This window comes from Symsagittifera roscoffensis, chromosome 9 (assembly GCF_963678635.1).
Source record: "Symsagittifera roscoffensis chromosome 9, txSymRosc1.1, whole genome shotgun sequence".
Classification (NCBI taxonomy): domain Eukaryota; kingdom Metazoa; phylum Xenacoelomorpha; order Acoela; family Convolutidae; genus Symsagittifera; species Symsagittifera roscoffensis.
In genome coordinates this window covers 37541469-37567071 of record NC_087070.1, presented here as the reverse complement: position 1 = coordinate 37567071, position 25603 = coordinate 37541469, and the positions used below count along the sequence as shown (strand labels likewise).

Genomic DNA, 25603 nt, shown 5'->3' with positions numbered 1-25603 from the left:
ATTAAATGAACAGTATGCGAAGAATAAAATATCGGCAACACCTTCCTTTTGGAACGTTTTAATTTAATGGCAGACTTGAACGAGCTATTGAGAAGACTATACCACTTATCAGCATAGGACTCTATTGTGCAAGAATTAAGAGATACCAAATTGTACATAGATTGAAGATAAGTATTGAAAGTTTGGATGTTAAAAGAAGATTTGGAATAGGAACTTTGCAGCTCACAAGTCGGATGGACAGAATTAAAATTAAAGAAAATGGGGTAGTGGTCGGAGAAAATTTGATTGCCAACTGATACAGGTAAGTTTATTTCATTAGAAATAACGAGATCTAGGATATTTTTATTCTTATGTGTCGCTTCAGTAACAAACTGCAGAAAACCATTTTCGATAATGATTTCAAGAAAAGAGCGTTCATTTGTAGAAGAAGAGGAGTAAGTATTCCAATCAATAGAAGGAAAATTAAAGTCCCCGAGAAGGTAAAAATTATAGGTATTTCCGTATCCGTATTGCTGTAAAATTTCTTCAATCTTCAACAAGTAGGACTCAATGCAATTTAGGAGGAGTTGAATATTAACAGAATAAATAGAAGACATGGGAGGGTTATAGATGAGAACAAAGAAGGAGGGTAGTTCGCTTAATACAACACATGAAACGGCAAATTCAAATGACGGAATGGTAATATTCATAGCTTTGAGAGGGTCGTTGGCCGATTGTGCAATAAGTAGACCACCGTGCTGTCTTCGTTCTCGATCTGTTCTACATATAGTGATATAAGAAGAGCCAAGAAAAATTTCAGAATCATCAATGTCGGGATTAAGCCAAGTTTCTGTAAGAAACACCAAAGAAATCAAATTAGTATTACAGAGACTAATTAATTCGTATCTCTTATCGAGTGGACATATAGATTGACAATTTAATAGTAAGCAATTCGTAGATTCTAGTCAATTTGAGGATATGTCAACTGACGCGCCTTTATAGTAAAGTTTAAGATTTTTGATTCGAAAATCTTTCTTGTTTTTCGCCTCGGAAGTAATCATTTGATATCGTTTGGCCAGAAGATTTTTCTCAGTTTGACGATCCGAATGTGAAAGGAACTTTTTAATATACACTCGGTTAATGTAATTCTGAAGGTAGTGACTACGAGCAAAGCAGTTATTTAAGAATCGGTCATTAGAAGTTGTAACAAGGAGAGTAGTGAAGACTCTTATATAGGTCTTGCTGATTTTTTGTTTTTACGGAACAGATTTGCATTCGAACGTAGAAATGGCGCAAAAAAAAACTTTCGCGATTTTTAATTTCGTAAAAGAATTTAATTTTTAGATTTCCAGCGGATTAAAAACTTTATCTACTGATCCAGTTTTCTCTAATTGGTTTCATGTTATCAAAAAAGCGCCAATCATAGATTGTTCAAGAAATTCAAAGATCTTAAAGGGCATCTATACTTGCGTTCATTACTCTTTGTCAATCCTCGATTGGCTATGTTAAATGATTTATAAAAACGTTAATCTAATTATTACAAATTATTTTTGAAATGCAATAACTATACTATAGCGATATGCGAAAAAGTGATTCGCGTTTAAGAAAGCTTGAACGAAATTTAATTAGTCAGCGAAAGTTATTTGTAGTCAGTAAACAAATTTCACGCACGTTAACAATACAATTACGTCTAATTTCGCATATTTGTACTTTTGCATGGACGTTTTTCAGTCATGTCAATTTGCCTATCGTCTTATTTCCTAGGACCCAAAAATTCAATATATTATCTTCAATATATTATCTATATAATATATAAAATTAAATATTCCTGTTTGATAAGAACATTTTTATGAAAATTTATGGGATCCGTTTTTTAATTTATTTACTTTTTTGAGACGCTTTGGAAATATCTTTTCACTTCAAAAAGTAGTTCTCAAACTACTCAAGCGATTTTCAAAATACTGGTACCAATGGGAAGTCCGCCCACTACCCTGTGTGCCTGCATAATTCCCTAGTCTCTTTTTACCTTAACGCACTTTCTACAGCCGTCGGAAAAGTGTGTGGAGGAATTTTTGACCCATTTGTTTGGATTTCTAACATTTTCTCAAAAACTCTGCCTAAGCGGTTACGCTCCACTGCATAAGCGGTAACGCCCAATCTTTTTGCTCTAAAAATTATGGCTCTCAGAGAAGTCAAATTTATTGTTTTATTTACTGTTTTTGGAACTTTTTGATTTCAATGGGTAAAACGGGTGGGTTAAGGGAAGCTCACCTGCAGAAGCGCTGACGCCATTTTTTTTAGAACAAATTATGATCCTCAGAGCAGTCAAGTTTTCGATTTTTGACCGATTTTAAAGCCTTGTGACCGATTTTAAAGCCTTGTGACTTTTTTTGGAAACTATCCTCCCAAATCTGCAATTTTTGGTTTCAGTCAAAAGAAAGGGTTGAGCGAAGTTCCCCTGTGTAAGCGCTCACAGCTAATTTCTCTAGAGATGGCTTTCAGAAAATTCAATGTTTTGATTTCTTGTCCGTTTGTTGAAACTTTTTGACTCTTCTCTCGAAAACAACTCAATCTGATATCAAGGGTTTAATCGAGGCAACAGGTTATGGAAAGGCTCCGTGCATAAAATGCTACGCCTTAAAATTTGTTAAAAAAAGTTATGTCTCCAGGAAAATTCCGAAATCACAAAAAAATTTCCCTCATTATTTAATAGAGCAACGATTAAGGTTTTAAACGAAGCCCAATTTTAAATTTTTGGAAATTACCTATTTCATTCCGCATCAGTACAACTCAAAAATTATCAAACAGGTACCTCCAGTTTTAGCTGTGCCTCTAGTTGACCGCAACTTTTGCGCATTAGGACCCTGCTGGACAAATGATGCCTAGAGGAACCCTTAATTGGACCTATTATTATGTATATTACGATACTATCAACTGCCAACTAGTCTGAATGTGATCTGTCAGCGGGGCCTAGGAAGTTAAACGAAAAGCAAATTAGACGTGACCAAAAAATTGAATTTAGACGTCGATGCAAAAATTGCTGCGATGCTTCATGAAAATTCAAATTTAACTGCTGGGTGCAATGATTGTTACTGGGAGATTTTTCAGAGTTAAATTGATGTTTTTTCGGCTTTATGGAATTCGTCCCAATTTTTGTCGGCTTATTTTGCCTTATTAGCTGATGTATTAAATTTTTTAATAATTTTTCTAAATTGCTTGCTTTACAATTAATTCAAATACAAAGTGAAGTTTTGAGTTCAATCGAAACAAATGGCTGTGGGAAGCGCCCTTCATAATAAACTAAGACCAATTTTTCCTACCTATAAGTAAGGACCCTCGAAAAAAAAACATATTTGACTTTTTGACTACTGTTTGATTCTTTTTGATCTTTCTCGATAACTACCCGCTCAAATCTGCGATTTTTGTTTCAATCGAAAAAAAAACGATCTGTGGGAACATCCCCTGCATAAATGCTTACGACCAATTTTTTTTTCGAAAAATTATGGCCCTGGAAAAGTCAAAAGTCCATTTTTTTTGTTCTTTGAGTTTCGATAGTTTTGGTTTGGCATTTTTTTTATTTTTGGGCATTTTTGAAAACTCTTTCATGTTTCAAAAGTTTCTTGTTTATTGTTTTTACAATGTTTTTAGGAGATACTTTTTTCTTACCCATCTCGCAAATGAAAGTGCTCATTTGGTGTAACTTTTCTTGCATAGCATTGGTCAGCTTAGAAGCATCTGTTTATCTGCTTAATCGGTGGCAAGTACAGGGTTATTGTCGAGCAACCATGTAACAGATGCGAGGACGTGAGAATTGTTTTTTCCAGGTTGAGGATTCGATTCTGCACATAGCAAAAGTTTTTTTCAGCTTTTTGTCCCCCTTTTTAGAGCTGCAATTTTTGGCCCTTTCTCGCCTGTTTTCTCGCTTGCCGTTAGCTTCGCCGCTGTCTTGACACTACTTGTTGGCGTTTTTTTGTTGTTTTTGCAAAGTGCCGCTTCGCCTCTATGTAATATTTTCAATTCTGTTCGATGATGAAAATTGCCATGCTAATTTGTAGTGAGATTGTGTTGACGAATGTGTTGCTTTTTTACGCACTTGTTGGCTCAATTTCATGGTGATGACAAATATCTTCTCGCTTTTTCTGAGAACAGAAGGGACCTATGGTTGAGTTCGAGCTCTTAGGGTTGTTAGGCGTAGAATTGTTTTTTTTTGTGATATGTAACATTCTTTTAAACAGTTTCAAATCTATTATATTTTTTATTTTAAAATGCAGGCTTCACTATCTCGCCATGTTTAAGCTTTTTCAACGTATTATTTTGTCATGTTTAACGAAAGAATTTTTGAACGTTTAAGCTATATCGTATATTGCAATGGTTAAGATTTTTTTTCGATTTTCCAGTTTGAATTCAGTGGTTGTTCCACCGAGTTAAACATAAGCAGCCCAATATTGGGACGCTGTCACGATTCTCCAAGAGGTTGCGACTTTGGCCTTCAATTAAGAATGCTCAAATCATTTAAGTGTACGAGATACGACAATTTTTGTGATTTTTTCAAAAATTTTCAGAAAACACAAATAACAAACTAATTCCAAAATTTGAAATTCTCAACCCTGTAGTTGGGTGCTGTCAGAGTACTCTCAAGGATTGCGAATCTTGTCTCCAAATGTGACGGCTCAAATCCTTGTACTTTTCGAGATATGACGTTTTTGTGATTTTTTCAAAAAATTATCAGGAAACAAACGAAATTTTTTTCTTCAAATTTTGTAACTGCTAACCCTGTAGTTGGGGGCTATCAAAGTACTCTCAGGGGTTGCAAAACTGGCCTCCAAATATGACTGCTCAAATCCTTGTAGTTTTCCAGATATGAGGTTTTTTAATGATTTTTCCAAATTAATCAGTTAAGTTAGGTTTAGAAAAATTCTCAAAATTTAAATATCCCAAACCTGTAATTGGGTGCTGCCAGGGTACACCCAGGAGTTGTAAATCTTGCCTTCAAATATCACTACTCGAATATTTGTAATTCTCGAGATTTGACGTTCTCGGGATTTGACGAAAAATTGGAATTAAAAAAAGTTTATAAAATTTGAAATTACCAACCCTGTAATACGGTGCTGTCAGAGCACACTAAAAGCCTGCAGGTCTGGTTTCCAATATATGTGGTTTTTTATGAGTTGTCAAAAATTCGAAGCACCGGAGGTGCGTTACACTAGTTGCTTTGAAAGTAATAAAGGCTTACCTTTTTTTTGTTAATCTAGAATAAAGATCGTTTCCAAAAGCACTAGTCTTATTTTTGTTGAGCAGCTCACCATGATATCTATGTTGGTATTGTATATCAAGTTTTTGCAAGTACACTTTCATGCCTTTTTCTAATTGTTCAAAGTTTGGTTCGTCGTCAAAACATATTATTACTCGTTTTGGCATCTATAGCATTGCAAATATAAGAGTAATCAGAGTTATGTTTTGATGCAGAGTAATGAATGTATTTTTATCAGTCCTGTAATTTTATGAATGTAGTTTTATTAACATTGAATGTTTACACTAGAGTCAGCTTAGTGTATTATTAAGAATCTTCTTTTTTTCGCTAACCTTAGTCGCAAATATTGATGCCTTTTTTCGGGCAGTTTACAGCTTCTCGATAGCATGTGCTTTGACATTCGAATAGTAGTAAGTAAACATAGTTGATGTATTTTTAATTCATCAAATGAACCAAAAAAAGCTATTTGGTTCAAACAACATAACAATATAAACTCAATTTCAGAAATTTTCTAACTCAATATATCTCGCAATTTTTTGAAATGCATAATTTATACATTATGTGGCTTTATGCTTTGCGATTTGTTACATGCAAAGTTAGTGTGGATGCCTTCAGTGTTTTATATTCCAAATTATTTTTTGCAAAATTGTGTCTATTTGTGTTTCGTGCCACTTTTGCTGAATGGTATTGGCAATTTATTAGCTTATGTAGCTGCTTTATTCGTGACTAGAGTTTGTCGCTGGTTAAGCGTGCGTGGCTGAGTGGTTATTGCGTGAGACTCAAAATCTATATTGCAGTAGGTCGCAGATTCGAATCCTACACGTAACCGAATTTTCCAAATTCGAGGCTTATTTACATTTTTTATTGCACTTCTGAGAGTTCCTTTTTGTCGTGTTCTCCTAGGGTTTGTGAAGCGAAGCTTTGCCTCTGTGTATTTGTTCCAAACGAATGAGGAATGAATTTCCGAATTTAGCTTAAGTAAGTAGGCCAAAAAATGTGTTTAAATTGTTTTTGCCTCGCCACAGCAACCTGCTATGCCACTGCGCAGCAATCTTTGTTTGAATTTTGAGTATGTTTCAGCTTTTCTCCCTGCGGAGATGGTGCGCTCAGTTCTGAACACGTAGCCCATCTGGAGTCCCTGAAAAATGACAAGAACTTCATTGCGACGGTATGTTGACTTTTTTGTTCATTTGTAACTTCCTCTTACTATCCTGCTGGAATGTTTTTTGGGCTATAAGAATGGGATCTACTTCTTAACAGATATGCGTTCTGAGGCATCCTTTGCCAAATTTTGTGAAATCTTTAAATTGCTTTTTCAAATCTATATTTTTCATCTATAGTTGGTGTAATTTTGTGTGTATAGTTGGTTTGCTATTAATTGATTATGGAATCCCTCAGAGGCGAAGGACCGAATGGGCGAAAATAAAAATCACCCAATCAGATTTCAGTTATCTAAAATTTGGAAAGAAAATGTGAAAGTCTGAAAGAAAGTAAACATTTCCAGGGACTTAATATTGATACTGGCCGAATATAAAAACGGCAGAAATATGCAAAATTTTCAAATTGTCACTGACTGCCGCCGAATTGGAACGAATTTTATATTTCAAGGGTTTCGTTATGAATGAAGCAAAATATTGCTTCATTTAGTTCCTTTTTCTTGAGGGGCAATTGATTCATTTTACTAGTTGACTTTCGACTGGTTTTAATTTCGGTCCTTCGCCCATGAGATTAGCCCCCTATTATCCTGGTAGATTGTAGTTTTTAAGCGAAGTTGTTATTTACGCTCTCCAATAACAAATGTGCGAATGGAGCGAAAAAGCGTGAATTACTTTTAGTTTCGGAATTGGGTTTAATTTTCCCCAACGGAATAAAAAAGTCTCCTATTGAGGAAATTTTCGGATCTACTTAATTTCCACTCAGATTGTTAAGTAGAGTGAGTTCGTCGAATTTTCGACCTATCGGAATGCAGCAAAATTGGATCTCTTTAACTAATCCCCCTCTAGGATACCTATTAACTAATGGCCACCCCTATAAAGAATAATTCAACGGTTAAGCATAAGTGAATTTTGTACCTAGTAAGGAATCTCTCCTCTTTTCCAAAAGGGACGGGAAATAGTTAAAGAGATCCGCAAAATTAGAGTTCTCAATAGAAAGCTCTAGTGCTAATATGTGTTTTTATTTAGAGGGGTGGATATTATTTTGTAGATACCATATGGTGGAGGTTTCCTTCACGCTTTTCTTTTTTGCTAGTGGCTGTTTTTAAGTTGCAGCAAGAATGAGCTCGTGGTTTGTTGAGATTTTTGCTGAGCAGCTGAGCAACGGCGTTATCAAGCCCGTCTCCCCACGAGCTCATTGGTTGCTCCAAAATAATTCTTTCATTTCTCAGCTGAAATTGAAGTATTCAATTCTCAGTTCTGTTCTGTGAAGGTGCATCAGCTGGCGGAGCAGTTGGAGCTGCCGGAAGGATGGGCTATGCAGTTCACGCAGGCTAAAGAGAGCTACTTTGTAGACCACGTGAACAAGAGCACCACCTGGATAGACCCTCGCATAGGTTTTATTTTTTATTTAAACCTTTTTTTAGTCGACCAGCCCGGAGGCCTTACCCGAAGGTTAATTGTTTAGGTTGACAACGACCGCATATAACCAGCGCCCATAGTAAGCTATGGCTTACAAGAGCTCACCTTGCAAATTGCAACTCTTGATACCGATAGAATCGTCTTACTGGAATTTTAATGGCTGAATGAGCTCCATAGCACTGTTCTAAAACGCGTCTTGATTGTGTTTTTTTTTTCTTGCGGAAGTGCCATCCAAATTAGGGCATTTTAAATTTCCAGGGAGATCTTGAAAAAAATTTGGTCAACCTAAAAAAACAGGTCGTCTAAATTTCGGGTAATTTTTAAACACTGCCCCTCAAAATTGTCTTAGATCCACCCCTGGTCCAAACAATTAAGAAACAGTGTTTCATTTACGAAACATTTAACGTGTTTTCTATGGTAAACCTCAGTCCACTGCTTCGGTTGAAAAGTTTCCTTATTTTTAAGTCATCCATAATTAAATTCGTTATTGCAAACCAAAGGCTTATGATGAGATAACAGTACAATGAGTGCATTCGATAAGAGTCAGTTTTTCTAAAGTAGGATGTCAATTTTTTTAGCAATTGCGGAAGCTCAGCTGCTGAATGGAGAGGCGAAGCAGCTGAAGATTAGGTCTCAGATATCACAAATCATACGGAGGAAGCAGCAGCTGCAGAGTCATTATTTTAATCTCGATAAACAGGTGGGTTTTAAGTCAATTTACAACTCTTTTAGTCTGCAGCTCGTTTGATAGTTTTAAAGAGTCATGAACATTCGCTCTGGCTTCACGCTAAGTTATAATCTCCACCAAAACTTTGCACTTGTCTGATTTTGAGCCTGAAAACAATTTATTATTATTAACTCATTTTTGATCAAATTTAAAACAGACGACATTAGTTTTAATAGTAAAATATACAACAGACGACGTTCTAATATGTAGAAAGTTGATCCACTGATCGTACTTGAAATTGATCCAAGTGTTTCGTTTGATGCGTAAAGTTCCTGTCATGCTGTTAATGTAACCTATAAGCATCGAGTTTGATTGTGTTCTTAAAGATGCCAAAGAAGAACGGAATAAAAATTGTTTCCAGTACGAAGTTTCCATTTTACTAGTTTCAGCGTCGAAGTTTCAACAAATTCAGTTTCAATATGTTTTAGCATACAATTTTCAGCTTGGTAATTCTTTCAGGAATCGTACTTGAGGAAAGCTTTAGAGGACGACTTAGCATGTCTGAGTCTCTCACCCCCCTCGCAGATGACTAACACCTCCCCCTCCCCCTCGACCAACAGACTGGGCGTGGGTGGTAGTGTTGGTCGTGCTACGATATCTTCTGGACCCCAAGTAGTGCACCATAGACAAAGCAATAGCTGCAGTTCTCTGCTGGACCAGAGTAGTAATGTTGTTGTTGTGGGCAATCATCAGAATGTGTTCACTCCGCCACCCGCACAAAGTCAATTGGCATCCACCACTATTTCACATGATACAACTGCCAATGGTTAGTTCATCATGAGCACGAAATTAAGTTGCAAAACTATTTTCGCACGAGGGAAAGGATCATCATACGAGTCGCGTAATTACAGAAAAAGTGATAATTAGGTAATAACTTAAACGATAATACCATCGTTAGATTGGTACTTTTTTCTACTCGTCATATAATTCGGTGTAAAAAGTTTGGGTGGAATAAATATTCGGTCGTTTTTTTTGTGAGTAGAAACATTTGAATTATAACCTATCAGCTTTTCAAAACAGTTTTTGCACCACTAAGTGTTTTTGTTTGAATTAGTAGATTATTTTAACCAACCTGACTTTATAGCTTGTTTTCACGCATACTAGAAACTACAACAAGGAGTCTTAGTTGAAGTTCAAATATGTCAACTAGAACGGATGTGGTAAGTTTTGAGTGTTAAAGCGTTAGTGTCTTGTTTTAAACTCATACCCTATCATCTCTTTTAGAGTTCTTCTGGTTTGTGTTTAAGTGTTACTGAACGTAGAGTAACATAATCCTTTATATAGTATGTTTTCCAAATTCGTTTTCCAAGCATAAATGATCCATGCTGGCCAATAGAAAAATTAAAGTACACCGGAAATTCAGTTTTAGTCACAACTAATTTTCTATTTCATCAATTGTATATATAATTCAAAGTGATCCATTTTTCAGTATAGTTTCTACTTGAAAAAATATACAATCATAAGAAGTTTCTGGTAATTGAAAAAGGCTTTATACTATGTTATGATTTCAAAACGAGAGAAAAATCGAGAAAAAGTAGATATTTTTTGTCACCCGAGCTTGTGAAAAAAAATGTCGACAAAATTTACGAAAACTTTTTGAAAATTCGCCCCCCTTGAGAAAGTCCTAGATTCGCCCCTGAGTTCAGTAACACTTTTCCTACTGTCTGTTGGCTATGTTCTCTCAATTCATCTGTTTTAAACAAGAAAAAATTGAGGTAAATTTTATCAAATGTATGTATTTTAGTGCCCTGAGTTTTTTTGCTCATGGCTGAAAAAGTTATTATAGGCACGTTAAAACCTGAGAAACTTGGAAATTTTTAGTTTTTGGTGACATCTCTTATTACACAAGTGTAGCCAAGTGTCATATTACAATATTGACTTTTTTCCAACCCAAATAAATTCATTTATATGGTGGCATTTTTGCAGCAATACCATTATATCTGGTTTACTTCTGCTGCATAGCATTTCATTATATCTTTGTAGCTGGATAATTGATGGCTGGTGTTTGAAGAACTGTAAGCGCTAAGCGCTTATGGCACAGATGCTAGGACTTGTGACTCTTAATCTCCAGGTTGGGGTTGGGTTCCGGCACTCAAAAGATTTTAAAATTAATTTAATCTTTTTTCCTTCTTTTTAAAACGTTTTGACCATTTTAGTTACTTTTTGACATTTTGTGATGACAAAGCAGTTCAGATTATTATATAGGTCGTAATGATTTTCTTCGCTTATTTTTTCAGGAAAAATCTTAAAATTTGTTCAGGCTCAAATTTAGTTTTTCGCGGTTCGACTTTAGATTTTTTTAAGTTCAATTCATTTCTTTTGTGAAAAGGAAGGCAAATTCCACCATTAGTAGCAAAAGTGTAATGGTATCAAAAAACGTGATCAAATTCTAGTTTCGACAGTTGTCCTAATTTTTTTTAGAAAATAAGTTTTTGCTTTAAGAAGGAAGTTTTTTTTTGACAAATTGACCGACCGTCTTTCTTTCTCGAAGACCCTTCTTTACCCTTTCAAATCTTTGCTTAAGCGGCTACGCCCAAGCTTTTGTAGAAAAAAATTTTATGGCTCAAGGAAAAGCCATCTTTTGACATTTTGACCCGTTTTTGTGAAGCTTTTCGACTTCTTTCGAAAACAACTGGGTTTACGGATTCAAGTAATGGTGGTAGAAAAGGCTTATTTTGCTGACATTTGTAAATCATATCATTTAACGGCGTTTCAAAGACTACTTCACGTTAACGGAACCCCACTGGCTGCTTTCGTAGTTTTACAACATGTGGTGTTAACTTCTAAGTTATAGATTCGATTTTAGTTTTTCGTTAGCCATCTTTTTGGTATCTGGAGCGTTATAAGGTCTTGTTCGCAAACTATCCACAACAATTCCATCATATTTCATCGCAGCCACTATAGTCAGTCACAACGGATTTTCTTCGTATCCGCCGTTCAAAATATATGCTTTAAAAATATCAAACAGGTATTTCCAGCTTTATGTGGGCCGCTAGTGAGACGATAAATGGAACTTGATTTTAAGTTGTTGGATTTTTTTGATGTTCTAACAGAAAAAAAATGTTCATTTTGACCGAGTTTCCTCAATATAGTTTAATTTTTTATATAAATGAACTGTCAACCATGAAATTTTCTCATTGGTCAAAGATTTTCAAGGTAATTTTTGTGTTCCGTGAAATCAGTCGGTTTTTTTGTTTCCCTCAGTTTATATATTTTCCAAGGGTTTGTTGGTTGTATTTGAAAATTTTTTGATGATATTTTTGGACATGTTTAAAAATATCAGACTTTCAAGGCTGAACGGTGTATTCAGAAAATTCTAAATTTGAATCATTTTAATAGCAATGATGTGGTCGGAACATTCTGTGATCGTAGCAATCGTTTTCTCGTTTTCTTAGAATTTTTTTTCCTGAACATGCACTGTCTTCGTTGTCCTAAATTAGATTACAAACTGATTTTTTGAGAAATCGCCATAAATCTTTTATTGAATTCGAAGTTAATGGTTTTTCTTGTTTTTTTAAAAATTTTTATTGGTTGCTTTCATTTTAACTTTTTGTTTCTCGTTTGCAGATTTTTTGTTTGTTATGAATATTGCTTGGAAATATTAGTGCTTGATAATTATATTTCTCTAGTAATCAATTGATGTAGTAAAATCTCATTGGCGTGTATCGTGTGGATAGTATCATATATAAGGTAATAAATTAAGTAAATGTCAACTAACCATTGACACCAGATCCCAAGTATCAGAAATTAGTAGTATCAAGCTAAGATCCTTGCCACGTGAAAGTTCTAGACGCAAAAACAACGGCCTTGAGTCGCAAAAAAGAGCTTCGCTCAACAAAATAACACTGTCTGGAATGTGGGGAGATAATACAAATGGACTATCCTCGACAGGACTGTTAAGGCCTACCGATAGTCCTCTGCGATTCGCAGGAACTACACTATTCTTTATTATTCGAAGGAAAAATTCCAAGTTGGCTCTGACGTGGAGTTTTTAGACAATCACAATAGCAATTTTTGTGCGATATTCATATACGATGGAAATATATATGGTGGAGGGTGTGTATGGAGGTGAATTTAATAACTTGATGCGAATGATATTTAGAATTGATGCAACACTTGGTTGGAGTGGGAGCCGGCGACATCTCCGGCAGTCCGAATCATCTGCCCCAAATGGGGGGTTTGAGTTCGGCAGCCAGCAGTGGTTGCATGAATGGATTGCAACAGCAGCACAAAGCAGCGGCCATTAATGCAAGACACTACAGACAGTCCAGTGCGGATAGCGGAGTTTGGACTGGACCAGCTGGCACCCCTAACACGAGTAGTCTTGCCAATGGAATCGGTGGGTAATATGGGCTACAATGGATTCGTTGGGTTAATATGGACTACACGATAACAGGGAACTAGAATTTACAATAACAAACCTAAGTAAAAAGCGAAATCCCCAAACTTTGTTATTCATGTTTGATTAAAAAACAGTTGATATGAACTTGTATGGGATTGGGTTTTTTCTGATGCTTAGATAAATTTTCACTTTTGTCAAAAGGCATTATGCTAATTTTCACCCAAGTGGTATCAATAGAAATATCAGTTTCTCCTATGTGTTCCGCAAGTCTCTTTTAAGAGTAATGATCGTAGTGAAGACTCTTATATAGGTCTTGCTGATTTTTTTAAGGAAAAGTCTTAAAAGTCTCTAATAAACTACAGATGTGCATTCATACATATTGATGATCTATGAATGCACTTTGGTATATATGCACTTTTTGAGTTCAATTGAAACTCATCTGCTGAAAGTGACGTAAATAGCACTCTCCAAAAACGAACGTGTAAATGGCGCAAAAAAACGTGAATGGTTTCTAGTTTCAAAAGTGGAATTTCATTTTTAGATTTCCAGTGGAATGAATGTTTTACCTATTGATCCAGTTTTCTGTAGTTGGGATCATGTTATCAATAAAGCGTCAATCATAAATTGCTCTAGAAATTCAAAGAGCTTAAAGGGTATCTATTTTTTTCTCTGAAATTTGAAAGTTGAGATTTTTCAAGAAAATGAGTGTTTTTTTTGTTTAGTTGCGTTCATTACTCTTTTCCAATCTTCGATTGGCTATGTTTTACCTTACACGCTCACTAAGGCCTTTAAAAGTATCGATGCAAAGGGGTTTAAACCCATTTTTTGGACTTCGCGCTTTTTCTCCAAAACTACCCTGCCTTTTATGAGGTTTCAATGAAAAGAAGTTTGGAGGGACCTTCCACGCATAATGAAGTATGCCATAATTTTGGTAGGGAAACCGCTATGGACTTGGGAAAAGTTCAATTTTTGACGTTTTGCCCGTTTTTTGGACTTGTTTTTTCTCGATAGCGGCCCTGCCACAAATCTGAGAAAACTTTTTTAAAATTACGCATTACCTTTCGCATCATTATAACAAATTCTGTAAAAGTAAAACGTGTCAAACTGATATCTCCAGCTTTAGCTTTGTTTCTCAATTTTAAGTAATGAAGGCTTACTCTGTTGTTTTATTCGGCATAGATAATTCGTTGCGTCGTTAATTTCAAGAGTCTTTATATTTTTTGTTAAGTTTTCAAAGTTGATGTGAAGTGAAGACTCTTATATAGGTCTTGGAAATTTTTGTTAGTTTTTTTTCCAGGAAAAATCTTAAAAATTGTTCAAGCTTAAATTTACTTTTTCATGGTTTGAATTGTGATTTCTTTCTAAGTTCAATTCATTTTCTTTGTTGAAAGGAAAGCAAACTGCACTATCGAAAAGCAAAAGTGTCAAGGTGACGAAAAACGTGATCGACTTCTAGTTTCGTAAGGGGAATAGAATTTTCAGATTTGTCAACGGAATAAAAAGATACCTACTGGTCCAGTTTTCTCAACGTTTTAAAATTTGTTTAAAGTAATGAACGTAGTGAAGACTCTTTTATAGGTCTTGCTTATTTTTTCATATTTTTTTCGGGAAAAGTCTTTAAAAGTCTCCGATAACTACAGATGTGCATTCATACATATTGATGCATTTTTGAATGCACTTTGCTATATATGCTTTTTTTCAGTTCAATTTAATTCATCTACTGAAAGTGACGCAAATAGCACTCTCCAAATACAAACGTGAAAATGGCGCAATAAAACGTGAACAATTTCAAGTTTCGAAAGTTGGATTTTTAGTTTCGAGTTGGTAAAATTTTACCCGTTGATCCAATTTTCTCAAGTTGGTTTAATGTTATGAAAAAAGCGCCAATCATAAATCGTTTTAAAATTTCAAAGAGTTTAAAGGGTATCTATTTTTTTCTTTGAAATTCGAAAAAAAAATTTTCAACGAAGTCTGTTGTTTTTATGTTTACTTGTGTTCATTACTCTTTTCCAATCTTCGATTGGCTATGTTTATCATAAAAGTGTCAATCATTAATTGTTCTTGAATTTCAAGGAGCTGTAAAACCAAATATATGTTACTTTGAAACTTGAAAGTTATTTTTTTTTCAAAACGACAGTTTTTTTTTTTTCTGTTAACTTGCCAACTGTCTGTTGGCTATGTTTTGATGTACTCGAATGGTTTTCAATTTAACCTCATCCTCTTTGAAAGAGTGTGTACTTTAAAGTTATCTGAGAAACTACTTCCTTCTTTTTTAGATGTACAGAGACGTATGTCTTGTCTGTCTCATGGAGGCTCATATGACACTAACAGTAGCAGCTGTGTTTCATCACCAGGCGAGAACACCCTAAGTGTCATGAATACCCACCAACAACACCACCTTCCTTCTACAAACAACAACTCCCTCTCAGTATCATCACAGAGTCAGCCTCCAGTTTTGCACAACGTCACTTCCGATTCGCATTTGAACCAGAATAACAATTCGCACATGCAGATGAGAAATTCGATCAGCGCTCAGTCACTCAATGAAGAAAATTATGGCAAGATCATTACCCTATTCATGAATTTAATTTTTCTCCAATAAATAGATACTAGATTTTTTTAGAAGGACGTTTAGAAAAGCACGGTTTGTGGACAAAATATTCTAAAAAGCCAAAAACGGCAGTTATGATAGCTCCTACGATTTACTTGTCGTGCAGGAATTCTCGGAAGACATTATATTTATTTAAGAAATGTTTCGACAATTTTCGAAAATCAGTGGAAAATCACTTTCGAAAAACTCCAGGTGCACGTCCTAGATGAATTGCATGTCTGCTGCTAATGAGGATGTATGTGAAAATAACCAAGTAGGAAACATTTAATCGAGTTTTTTGAATTCTTTATGAACGAAGTTAATATCAATTTATTTTAGTAGTACTTTTTCAGTTCTATTTTGTTCACGTTAAGTTAGATATTTTTATGGTATGGCATTAGTTTTTTCTTTACGCTTGCGCTTAGCAAGTGTTATCAATTCGGAATATAGACGTTTTTTTTTGTAGTTGACAACTAGTTTAACAAAATCAGTTGACTCACTTGCTGATATCAGTGCTGACATGATCAGTTTAATGAAAATTCAAATTTAGCTACTAGGTGGGTACTAGTTACTACAGGGTAGTTTCAGGCGAACTTGAAGTGGAAGATAGTATTTTTTTTCCGGGTTAACAACTAGTTTAACAAAATCAGTTGAATCACTTGCTGAGGAGGAGGAGACTTCTTTTCTATGAAGCTGACTTCTTTTCACTTCTATTAACATTTCATGTTGCTTCCCCTTAGCCTGGAGTAAAATTAATTACCTTTGTACCCTAGGGTCGAGTCGTGGCCGGACCTTGTTTTTGTCAGTATCAAGGAAAAAAAATTCCGAGAAAAATGAATTGCTGGTTTTCCGTTTGTTCGTTCAAGTTTTGTCGGCTAAATTGACACAACGGATTTTGTGCTGTTGACAATTTTCATTTTTGTTTCAAGTGCGAGTATTATTCATTCTAATTTCAGGGGGGACTTGAAAGATTTTTTAAAAAAACTTTCATAAATTTTTTTTTTTCGGTTCAGTTGGTGTCTGCTCAAAGATTGTCGGCTTAGTTGCCACATCACTGATTTTTTTTTACTGTAAGCAACTTTCATTGTAGTTGTATGGGCTGTTCATTGTAGTTGTGCTGTTCATTCTAGTTTCGAGGAGGACTTGAACGATCTCTAAAAACATTCTAAAAAAAAACATTTTTTTTCCGGTTCAAGTGATTTCAGCTCAAAGATTGTTGACTTAGTTGCCACGTCACTGATTTTTCTTGTGCTTTAAATAAATTTAATTGTAGTTGCAAGTGGAAATGTTGTCCATTGTTGTTTAAGATGGATTTTTTTTTATTATTATTAAATCATATTTTTTTCGGCTCAACTTGTCTGCTTTGTTTCCTTTCGTAAATTTTGTTCCACTGTTTTAAAATTCAAGTGTCTGGCATAATTGCCTGGAATGAACTCCTTTTGAGACATATGAAAGTATATTTGATCTTTTTTTCAAAAATTTTCCTTTTTTGCTTTTTTGTTTGTGTTAAAACAAAAAAAGCTCCGCTTCGCCTGTCTTAAAAAATGAGTTTTTTTCGGCCTAACTGGTCTCTGCTCAAAGATTGTCAGGCTTGTTTCAGCTTCGTAATTTTTTCGAGTTGCTACTTTGAATTTCGAATGCCGTGCTTGGCATTTTTGGCTCGTTTTTTTTTAAAAAACATGTTTTATGAAAATGTATGCGATTGGTTTTATATATTCTTACGCTATGGAAAATTTTATAACTCTTCGCAAAAAATTTAGTTTTTTTCGCAATAACCCTTTTACCAATTTTCAAAAAAGGGTTATTCATAGAAAGACCGCCTACACCCTTGTGTGCTTGCATTCTCCCCTGGTCTCTTTTTGCTTTACCATTTTGTCTAAGTCTTCGAAAAAGTGGAAATATTTGACCGATTTTTTTGATTTTTTCTCAAAAACTAACCTATCAAATCTGAGAGTTTTTTTTTGTTTCAATGACTGGACCGGATTTAGAAAGCGTCTTTACCTAAACTTTTTTAAACATGAAAATGTGGCCCTCGGAAAGGTGAATTTTGTGATATTTTTGACCGTTTTCAAGTCTTTTTGAAAACTAACCTATCAAAACAGAAGATGTGGGTTCATTGGTCATAACGGGTAGTGCGAAGCTCCCCTGCGTTAGCGGCTGCTCACAAGCTTTTTTACGCAAAAAGTTATTGTCCTCGGTAAAGTCATTTTTTTTACTTTTGACCGTGTTTTGAAAATTTTGGACTTTTCGGGAGAACTACACTGCCAAACCTGGGTTTTTGGGTTCAGTCGAAATAACATGTTGGGTGAATTTCTTCTGCACAAGCGGCTTCGCGCAAATTTTTTTCAAACAAGAAGCTATGATTCTCGGAAATGAGAACTATCTGATTAGTTGACGTTTTTTTCTGAACTTTTCTCGATAACTATCATGCCAAATCTGATATCTTAGGTTTAATCGACACAACAGGTTGTTGGAAGCTTATCTTTGTAAATTTCTACGCCCAGTTTGTTTTGAAAAAAGTTATGGCCTTCAAACTTTGACCGCTTTTTGGAAGTTTTGAGACTTTACTCGAACATTACCGTGACAATTCTCAGGTTAAGTGTTCAATCGAGGAACCCGATTTTGGGAATCTTCTATAATTTACGGGACACCATCTGCTTTTCGCAGAAAAAGTTACGGATTTAGGAAAGTCAAGTTTTTGAATTTTTCCTGCAGATGCGGCTAGTTTTTACTTTTTTGTAAGAGAAATGTTATGGTGGGGAACATTCCAAAATCTCACACGTTTCACTCGTCTCACTAATTTTAGTAGAGAAACAACTAAAGTTTTGGGAAAAGTCTAATTTTTGAAGTTATGCATTTCGTCCCGCATCAGTATAACAAATTCAAAAAATATCAAACACGTATATCCGGTTTTAGCTGGGCCCTAGGTGTCCTTCATCGAGTTATACTAAAGTTTTGGTTCACCTAGTTTTTCTCAACATTTTTCATTTTTTTTGACATTGTTTCGACATGTTTTTATGATTGTGTTGTATCGCAAGTGGTACAACGCTCCGCTTTGCCTCTGTGATCAAATTCATTCTAATAGCCGCGTTTAGCTTTGTGGAAAGGCCAATTACGCTCTCCAATAATAAAAATGCAAATATTACAAAAGTTAGAGCTCCAGGTTAAAGCTGAAGTCAGAGAACCGAGCAATTTTAGTTTCACATTTTCCAGCTGAATTCTGTAGTTACTTTTGACCTAGCTTATCACGCTTACGATTAGTTAGCGCTAGCAGATCAAATCTTAGCCTTTTTTTCAGGTTAACAACTTATGTTACAGTTTCACTGAAGAATACATGACGTGGGCTGATAGGTTCAGTTTTTTCCTAGTTTAAGTTAAACTAATGGTTCCTATCACAGCTAGTTTTGCTATTGTAGTGCTTTTTCGAAATTGTATCGGATTTTTTTCTTGAAAAATTATAATTTTCAATTTGTTTGCTTAGATTTGACTTTTCTTTTGATATGAGCATATAAGTGTTATGAAATGAAATCAGAATGTAGATTTTCAGATCGAAGGTCAGACGTTAATTCGCGCATGTGGCAAAGAGCTAATGGAGCTGCCTATAAAGACAGAGATCAATGGTTCGAATCTGGCCAGTATCGTTTTTTTTGTAAGAGAAAATTGTCCGAGCACCAAATTTATCTAAGCTTTGGGCATTTTTAACTCAAATTTAAAAATATTCCAGCGTATTCCGGTTTTGGGCATCTGATTGAGTTCCCAGCAGTTTTGCCTATTTGTTTTACAACTTTTAATTTCTTTTTCATGCTGTTCAGTAAAATTTTTTGGAAGCTGTTTTCTTTATAATTTCAAGGAGTGTTCTTTGCATTTGGGGCTGTGGTAACACCCATGCTTGAGACGACGAATTCCAGAAGTTTGATTTTAGTCGACACCTGTTTTTTTTGTAGAAACTGAAAATTTCAGACTTTCGATTATTTCAGCCTTTCGTATCTGCTAAGTTTGCTCTTCATTATTTTTATCAAGTAACTATGAATGAACTGAAGTAATTATAAATGCATTTTTTCCGATCTACCGATCCGGTTTTTGTTCCGACCATTAAAAATTTTTGTACTTTTTGTTTTTCACGCAAAATTAGGTACCACAAATAACCAATGGACCGGTTCGAGTGATACATCATAATAAAGCCCTTTTAGTTGTGATTCAAATGACATTCAAGAAATTTTTTGAAAAAAATTCTCAGTGTCGATAAAAACGATTTTTCAATCTATTTGGTGCGAATAAAGCGAGCTAACAGAGGCGTATAATTGGCTTGTCAAAAGAAAGGTAAGCATAGTCAAGCCATGTAATTTTAAATTGTGCTCTTCATTAGTTTTCGAAGTTTTTTAGCGCCATTTAGGGATTTAAAAAATCTGCAGAAATTTTTTTGTTTTTCAATAAAATCAGTGTTTTTTTTTTCCTTTCCATTAATCTTTTCCAACTGTCAGTTGGCTATGTTTTTGTATATGAGCTGAAAGGAATTAGTGTCTTGAGCTCAAATTCAAATTTTGAAAAAATATTTCACCTGTGATCATTTTTCGCAAAGTCAAGAGGGCTTGAAACTGCCTATTTGGTGATAATTAACGCTCGATATGCTTAGTCCAATTAACGCGTAAGCAGCATTTTAATCCAGCTCAGCATTTTAGTTCCAATTTGATCCGAGCCATTCTATTTATTCTAAATAATGCGTTACTGTATGCTGTATACATCACTTTGTGCTCTAAGTAGCGTCTTGCAGCTGGTGTTCAAAAAATCCAAAATTTTGAAAAATTTTTTTTTTGAAAATTCTCATTTTTGAAGTCGAACTCTTTCCTATAGACATTGTTTGCGATGTGCAGCCACGCCTCTGCATGGAGTTATTATTATATCATTTTCTATCACTTCTAGCTGTCTACCAAAGCAGCTGAGTTTTTCCGATAAGCATCCCCTCAAGTAAATCATCGAGATGAAAAGGGGCCTGCTTGGATTCAAACCGTCGCTGTCTCGATGAAAAGCTACAAATTTCACATTGTGTAGGTTATATCCAGTCAAGATCTGGTCGTGGCGGTCTCGAAGCTCCGCAGCGAGAAAATAACCAAAGCTCAGTCATCGTATCGATGGAGTACATCCAACAACAACATCAGCAACAACAGATGTTAGAACGAACAATACAGCCTTATGGAGTGAACCAACTTCAGCCTTCGAATCAAACAGAAAATTCCAAACATGCAAACGAGCAAGTGGATAGCTCATGTCCATCTATTGGAGGGTGTCTAATCGAGTCACTTGTCGTCTCTGGTAAGTTCTGTTAGTTTAGTCAAGAATTACCTGCCGAATTATTTTTCGGTTACTTTTTCGTTTTCTTGAGCGTCAGGTCAGTAGCATGGTTGTGTACGGCAGTCGACTTGGATTGGATGCTTGAAGCCAGTGATTTAATTCTGGTACGGGCCATTTTTTTTTTAAAGTCAGTATTATTTTTATGTAACCTTTTTACACAAACGAGCATAAAGTTATATTAAGAATCCTTTTTTTCCTAAGTAGCATCTATTAATTTAATTGCTTCTGTTTATCTGCATTATCAATGGCCAGTATGTGCTGATTGTCCAGTGACCATAGAGTGGATGCGAGTATGTAAGAGTCGCAATCTCCCGGCTGGGGTTTCGATTCTGATGCATAGCAGATGTTTTTTCAAGGCTTTTTTTAAACCTTTTTAGAGCTTTTGAAAGACTTTTTTCAGCTATTTTGCTTTTTTTCGCCTCTTTTCTCTCCTGCCGTTAGCTTTGCCTCTGTTTAAACGCTATTTTGGTGTTTTGTTGCTTGTGATTGCAAAGTACAGCTGCGCCTCTTTGTAAAATTTTTATTTCTGTTCTGTGATGAAAAATGCCATGCTAATTTGTAGTGGGGTTGGGTTGACGAATGTGTTGCTTTTTTACGCATTTGTTGGCTCAATTTCATGGTGATGACAATCATCTTCTCGCTTTTTTCTGAGAACAGAAGGGGTCTTTTATTAATTTCGAGCTCTTAGGACTGTTAGGTGCTGATTGTTGAAAGTATTTGCTTTTTCAGATGGAAAAAATTTCAAGTTGCTTTGAAAGTAGCTTAGGCGAAAAAAAAATATTCCAGTTTTCTCAAATTGGGTTAGTTTCATCAAAAAATTATGAATCATTGTTCTAGAAAATCAAAGAGCTGTAAGGTCATATGTTTTTCTTTGAAATTCAAAAATTTTTCAAAAAAATCGATTTTTCAAAAAAAAAAGTATTTTTTTTTCTGTTTACTTGCGTTCATTGACTGTTTTCCAACTGTCTATTGGCTAATTCAGTTTTCCTGATTTTCTCGCAAAGTCAGGTTGAGCAATTAAATAAAGTTGAGTGTTTTTATCATTTTACATCTTTTTTTAATCAATTTACATCTTTTTGTCATGATTCGATTGATGTTAAAAATCTTTCCCGTGTCGAAAAAAACGAGCTTAAGCTTTTTATTTCTTAAGACGAATTTAGTGTGAATATTGAATCATTTAGATTTAACCTTAAGTTGTAAAATTAAAACAGTTGATGAAGTCCTCACATAGTCATAAACAGCTAGCCAAGAGTGAATTAGCAATGACAAGAAACTAGTCCAGTTTGTGAAGTTGGTTCGTTCCTAATGATCTCGATTTTTTGCTTTAGGAGAGTCAGCAATGGAAGGTATGAACAGCAGTGTGGATTGCAACAGCTTTAATAATAATCTAACAATGATTTCATCTATGGACACAGACGAAGACGAGTTCCTTCACAAACTGATAGATGATTACAGCATTTATGGAACCCAAGCAACAATATCAAACAATCAAAGTAATCCTCACTATTGTGTTATGTAGTAGTTTTTTTGTTATTTGTTATTTTTTTTGTCTTTTGGCTCCTTTATCGAATATTTTCTCGAAAGATAGCTGCCAGAATTAAAGACATCAATTCATTTAATAGAAGAGAGACGCCCTCAAATAAAAGCCGCCCTAAATTTCGAAAAAACAATCTTTCAAAATTGTATCGAATTTAATATATTCACAATCACTGTAAAATTTAGTTGAGCTGCATGTTGCCGTGCATACTCGCAAACAAAGATGGTTTTTTTGAGCTACGAAACAGATATTTTTATTACTGCAGTTGTGAATGAAAAATGTAATTTTGGCCGTAAATTTTAAGGAAAAGTGTGTATTTGCTCAATGATGCAAAAATGTAGATTGAAAAAAAAACAAATTATTTATATGTAAACGGAAAGATCTTCAAAATAACGTCTTTAAATTTATTAAGTAGAAGGATATATTTCCTATCTTGATTCAAAGGCTGGAGAACCGGAAGGCTTTTGTCTATTACATGTGGTTACTCGAGATACCGCCCTCCGATCTTGCCCAACCTACAGTACTGCTGTGCTGATTTAAATTATCCGGAAAAAAACTAGTAAAACTTGAAAATTCAATTGCGTTTTTTTTTTTTTCAATTTGGCTTGGTTTTAGTTCAAAAAAATGATGAAAGCAAAACTTGCATAAGTTTTTTAGCGGAATTACTACGGTTCAATTTGTTTTTACACAAGCATAGCTTGCGTTTTAGTGTGAACTTTCTTTTTTTTTCCTACCTAAGTCGCAAATGTTGTTGCGATGCAATTGTTGCGACAAAATGTGTTCATTTTGAAAGTGTTCATTTTGATCCACCAGCTATTAAGTACAGTCAATGCTAAGGATATTAACAGACTATTAAATTACAAATAGCAATTTAACTCAAAGTATCATGGATCTGTAGCGTAGAGGTGGAGAAGGAGGCCAGCAGCAAAATAAGAGGGTTCGACCTGGGCAGGGTCAGATGTTTTATATGAATTTTTTGTATGCTATTTGAAATACGTCCGCTCTATAAATTGAGGCATGTTAGTTGGTAAATTTCATTTTTTTTTCTCCTTGACTGGTACTGCTAATGCGTCATAATTGATTCGCCTAACTTAGCAATTATGTAGACTCATAATTGGCGTGCGTCGCCTAAGAAAATTTTCTCGAAGTTTTACTCATTCAGTTTTTCCCAGTAGCGTTATTGATCATATATTTTCTTATGTATGCGAAGTGCAACGTCGCCTCTGTGTAAACTTTGTTGGTCTACATAAGAGGCTGACTTTGAAATAGTTTTGTCAGCAATTGAACCAATAGTTTTGGCGTAATTTGATCGCCTAAAAAACCAAAAATAGTCATGTTTGGGGCAAAATTTTGAGCCCGATTTTCACAAAATTTGCAACATACCAATTCTGCAAAAACTTTATGCAAGTCTTGTCTTCATCATTTTTGGCTGAAATCAAGTCAATATAAGAAAAATGCATTTTTTTTTACAGTTAATGAGTTTAGTTCGGTTAACTAAACCAGCAGCGTATGAGCCCTTAAATAAACAAAAATGTTGTTACAGGCGGAATCAACCAGTCCAATGAAGATAGTGGGAATGTAAGCGGAGGAAGTAATGGTCTTCAACTGGGTGTCCACGATATGGCCTCGATGGATGCCATGAGCATCATGAACGAAGGGGGAGGACTTCCTATATTCCATTAGACTGCTGCTCCAAAAGACAGTGCTGCTTGTACTATACCGGTGCTCATTGGCTGCTACGATTATGAATAAATTAAGTTACCGGCTGTCAACCTCCTGATTTATTTATGCTGCATGAATTATAAGTTAAATGCCGGTATTAGAAGTTCTCATTTTTCCGTTTCAGCCTTGGCTGTGGAGTTCCATAAAACTGGATGATATGAAAAGACGGTTACATTAATTATTGTTCGGTTCAAACGTTGAGTCATTCCATCGTCATTTATAGTATTCGAAAATCAGACATACAGTTTCTAAAGATAAAATCTAGATGTTGAAGTGGATATTGTTGATTGTCAGTGTACCGATTAGCATGTGTGTTTGTTAGAAATAAATGTTGGACTTAACAGAGCGGATAATTGGACGGAAGAACAGTTGGCATAAAGGCTCACTGAATTCCCAAACTATTTGTTTTACTAAATCAATTGAACACTTGTCTAAATTGATCAACTTTTCCTTAATTGTTTTCATCTTCAAAATGGCAATTAAAGGCATACAATTTCTTAAACCATTTTGAAAAATGAAATTAATGCATTTTTTTAATTAAAAGCTGGACATTCTAATCGACACACATGGTAATACTCCATCTCGGAGTTGAGCTGAAACTAAAACTATTCGTGAAGTTTTAGAACCATTTCTTTCTTTAATTTCAAAAAAGCTCGCGAAAAAACAGTTCAGTTCAGATTGCTAAATGTGAAGTATATAGCACCATTTCTGGCGTAAATTTCTAAAAACCAGCAAAAAAAACTGTTGAGTTCAGTAAAGATTTTTGAACTTTAGCTTCTTCTGCTCACATTCATTGTGTTCGATTTGTGTCGTCTGCCTCTGTGAGGCAAGGTCGCTAAATTAGGTTAATTTTTTTAAATAATACTGTAGTGTTATGTCCTCGCTTTATACATAGCCTTCCATTTACCAGATAAATATGCTTCTGTATATGTAGCGTTTCTTTTCATGTTGATAACCATGTTATTTAGTGCCACTTAGTGATTTCTGTCGGTCAGTAAAAAAACCTGGTTTCGTCTTTCTCGCTTGCACTCATGTATTTGAAACATATGAAAGTGGTATCGGCAAATAACGATTTGTCACAAAATATCCATTTTCAAAATTATCTGTTTGTTTCTTTTCGGCAACTTCATTGAGTTTGAAATATTCAGAACGTAAAAATTGAATATTGTAAAAGTTTTCTTAACCATTGGATTATCTCTAAATTGAGGTTGAGATTCGTTATTAGGAAAAGTAAGTAGGAAAAGTAAAAAAAAATCGATGAGTGTAACTTGTAAGACGAATTCTGTTTCTGCTCAAAGTGTACTTAAAAGTACTTGATATCCTTTCGCTGCCTTGGCATCTTCGACTCCGTTTGAGTTGTCTTCTCTTCTATTTTCTCTGAGATAAAATATATTTTGCTACTACTCTTGTTAAATTTATACATACTGTGATTGCGATGAATTATTATTTGCAAATCAATTGATCTTTAAAAACGTCTTCTTATTTGAAAGTACGTGAGCGCGGAGGTACATTCTAATGCATGCTAGTGGT

General features: G+C 34.9%; 1 protein-coding gene across 1 annotated transcript in view; it reads left to right on the top strand.

Annotated features, from left to right (window-relative positions):
* Positions 1-25141, top strand: part of LOC134853891 (putative uncharacterized protein DDB_G0286901) — a 33264-nt gene extending 8123 nt beyond the window's left edge. The window contains exons 4-12 of the mRNA XM_063869854.1: positions 6311-6398; positions 7658-7781; positions 8385-8506; positions 8993-9299; positions 12636-12872; positions 15152-15433; positions 20515-20775; positions 22143-22307; positions 23895-25141. Of these exons, the coding sequence (XP_063725924.1) occupies positions 6311-6398; positions 7658-7781; positions 8385-8506; positions 8993-9299; positions 12636-12872; positions 15152-15433; positions 20515-20775; positions 22143-22307; positions 23895-24034 (1726 nt within the window). The 3' untranslated portion in view covers positions 24035-25141. The remainder of the gene's footprint in view (positions 1-6310; positions 6399-7657; positions 7782-8384; positions 8507-8992; positions 9300-12635; positions 12873-15151; positions 15434-20514; positions 20776-22142; positions 22308-23894) is intronic.
* Positions 25142-25603: the final 462 nt, after the last annotated feature.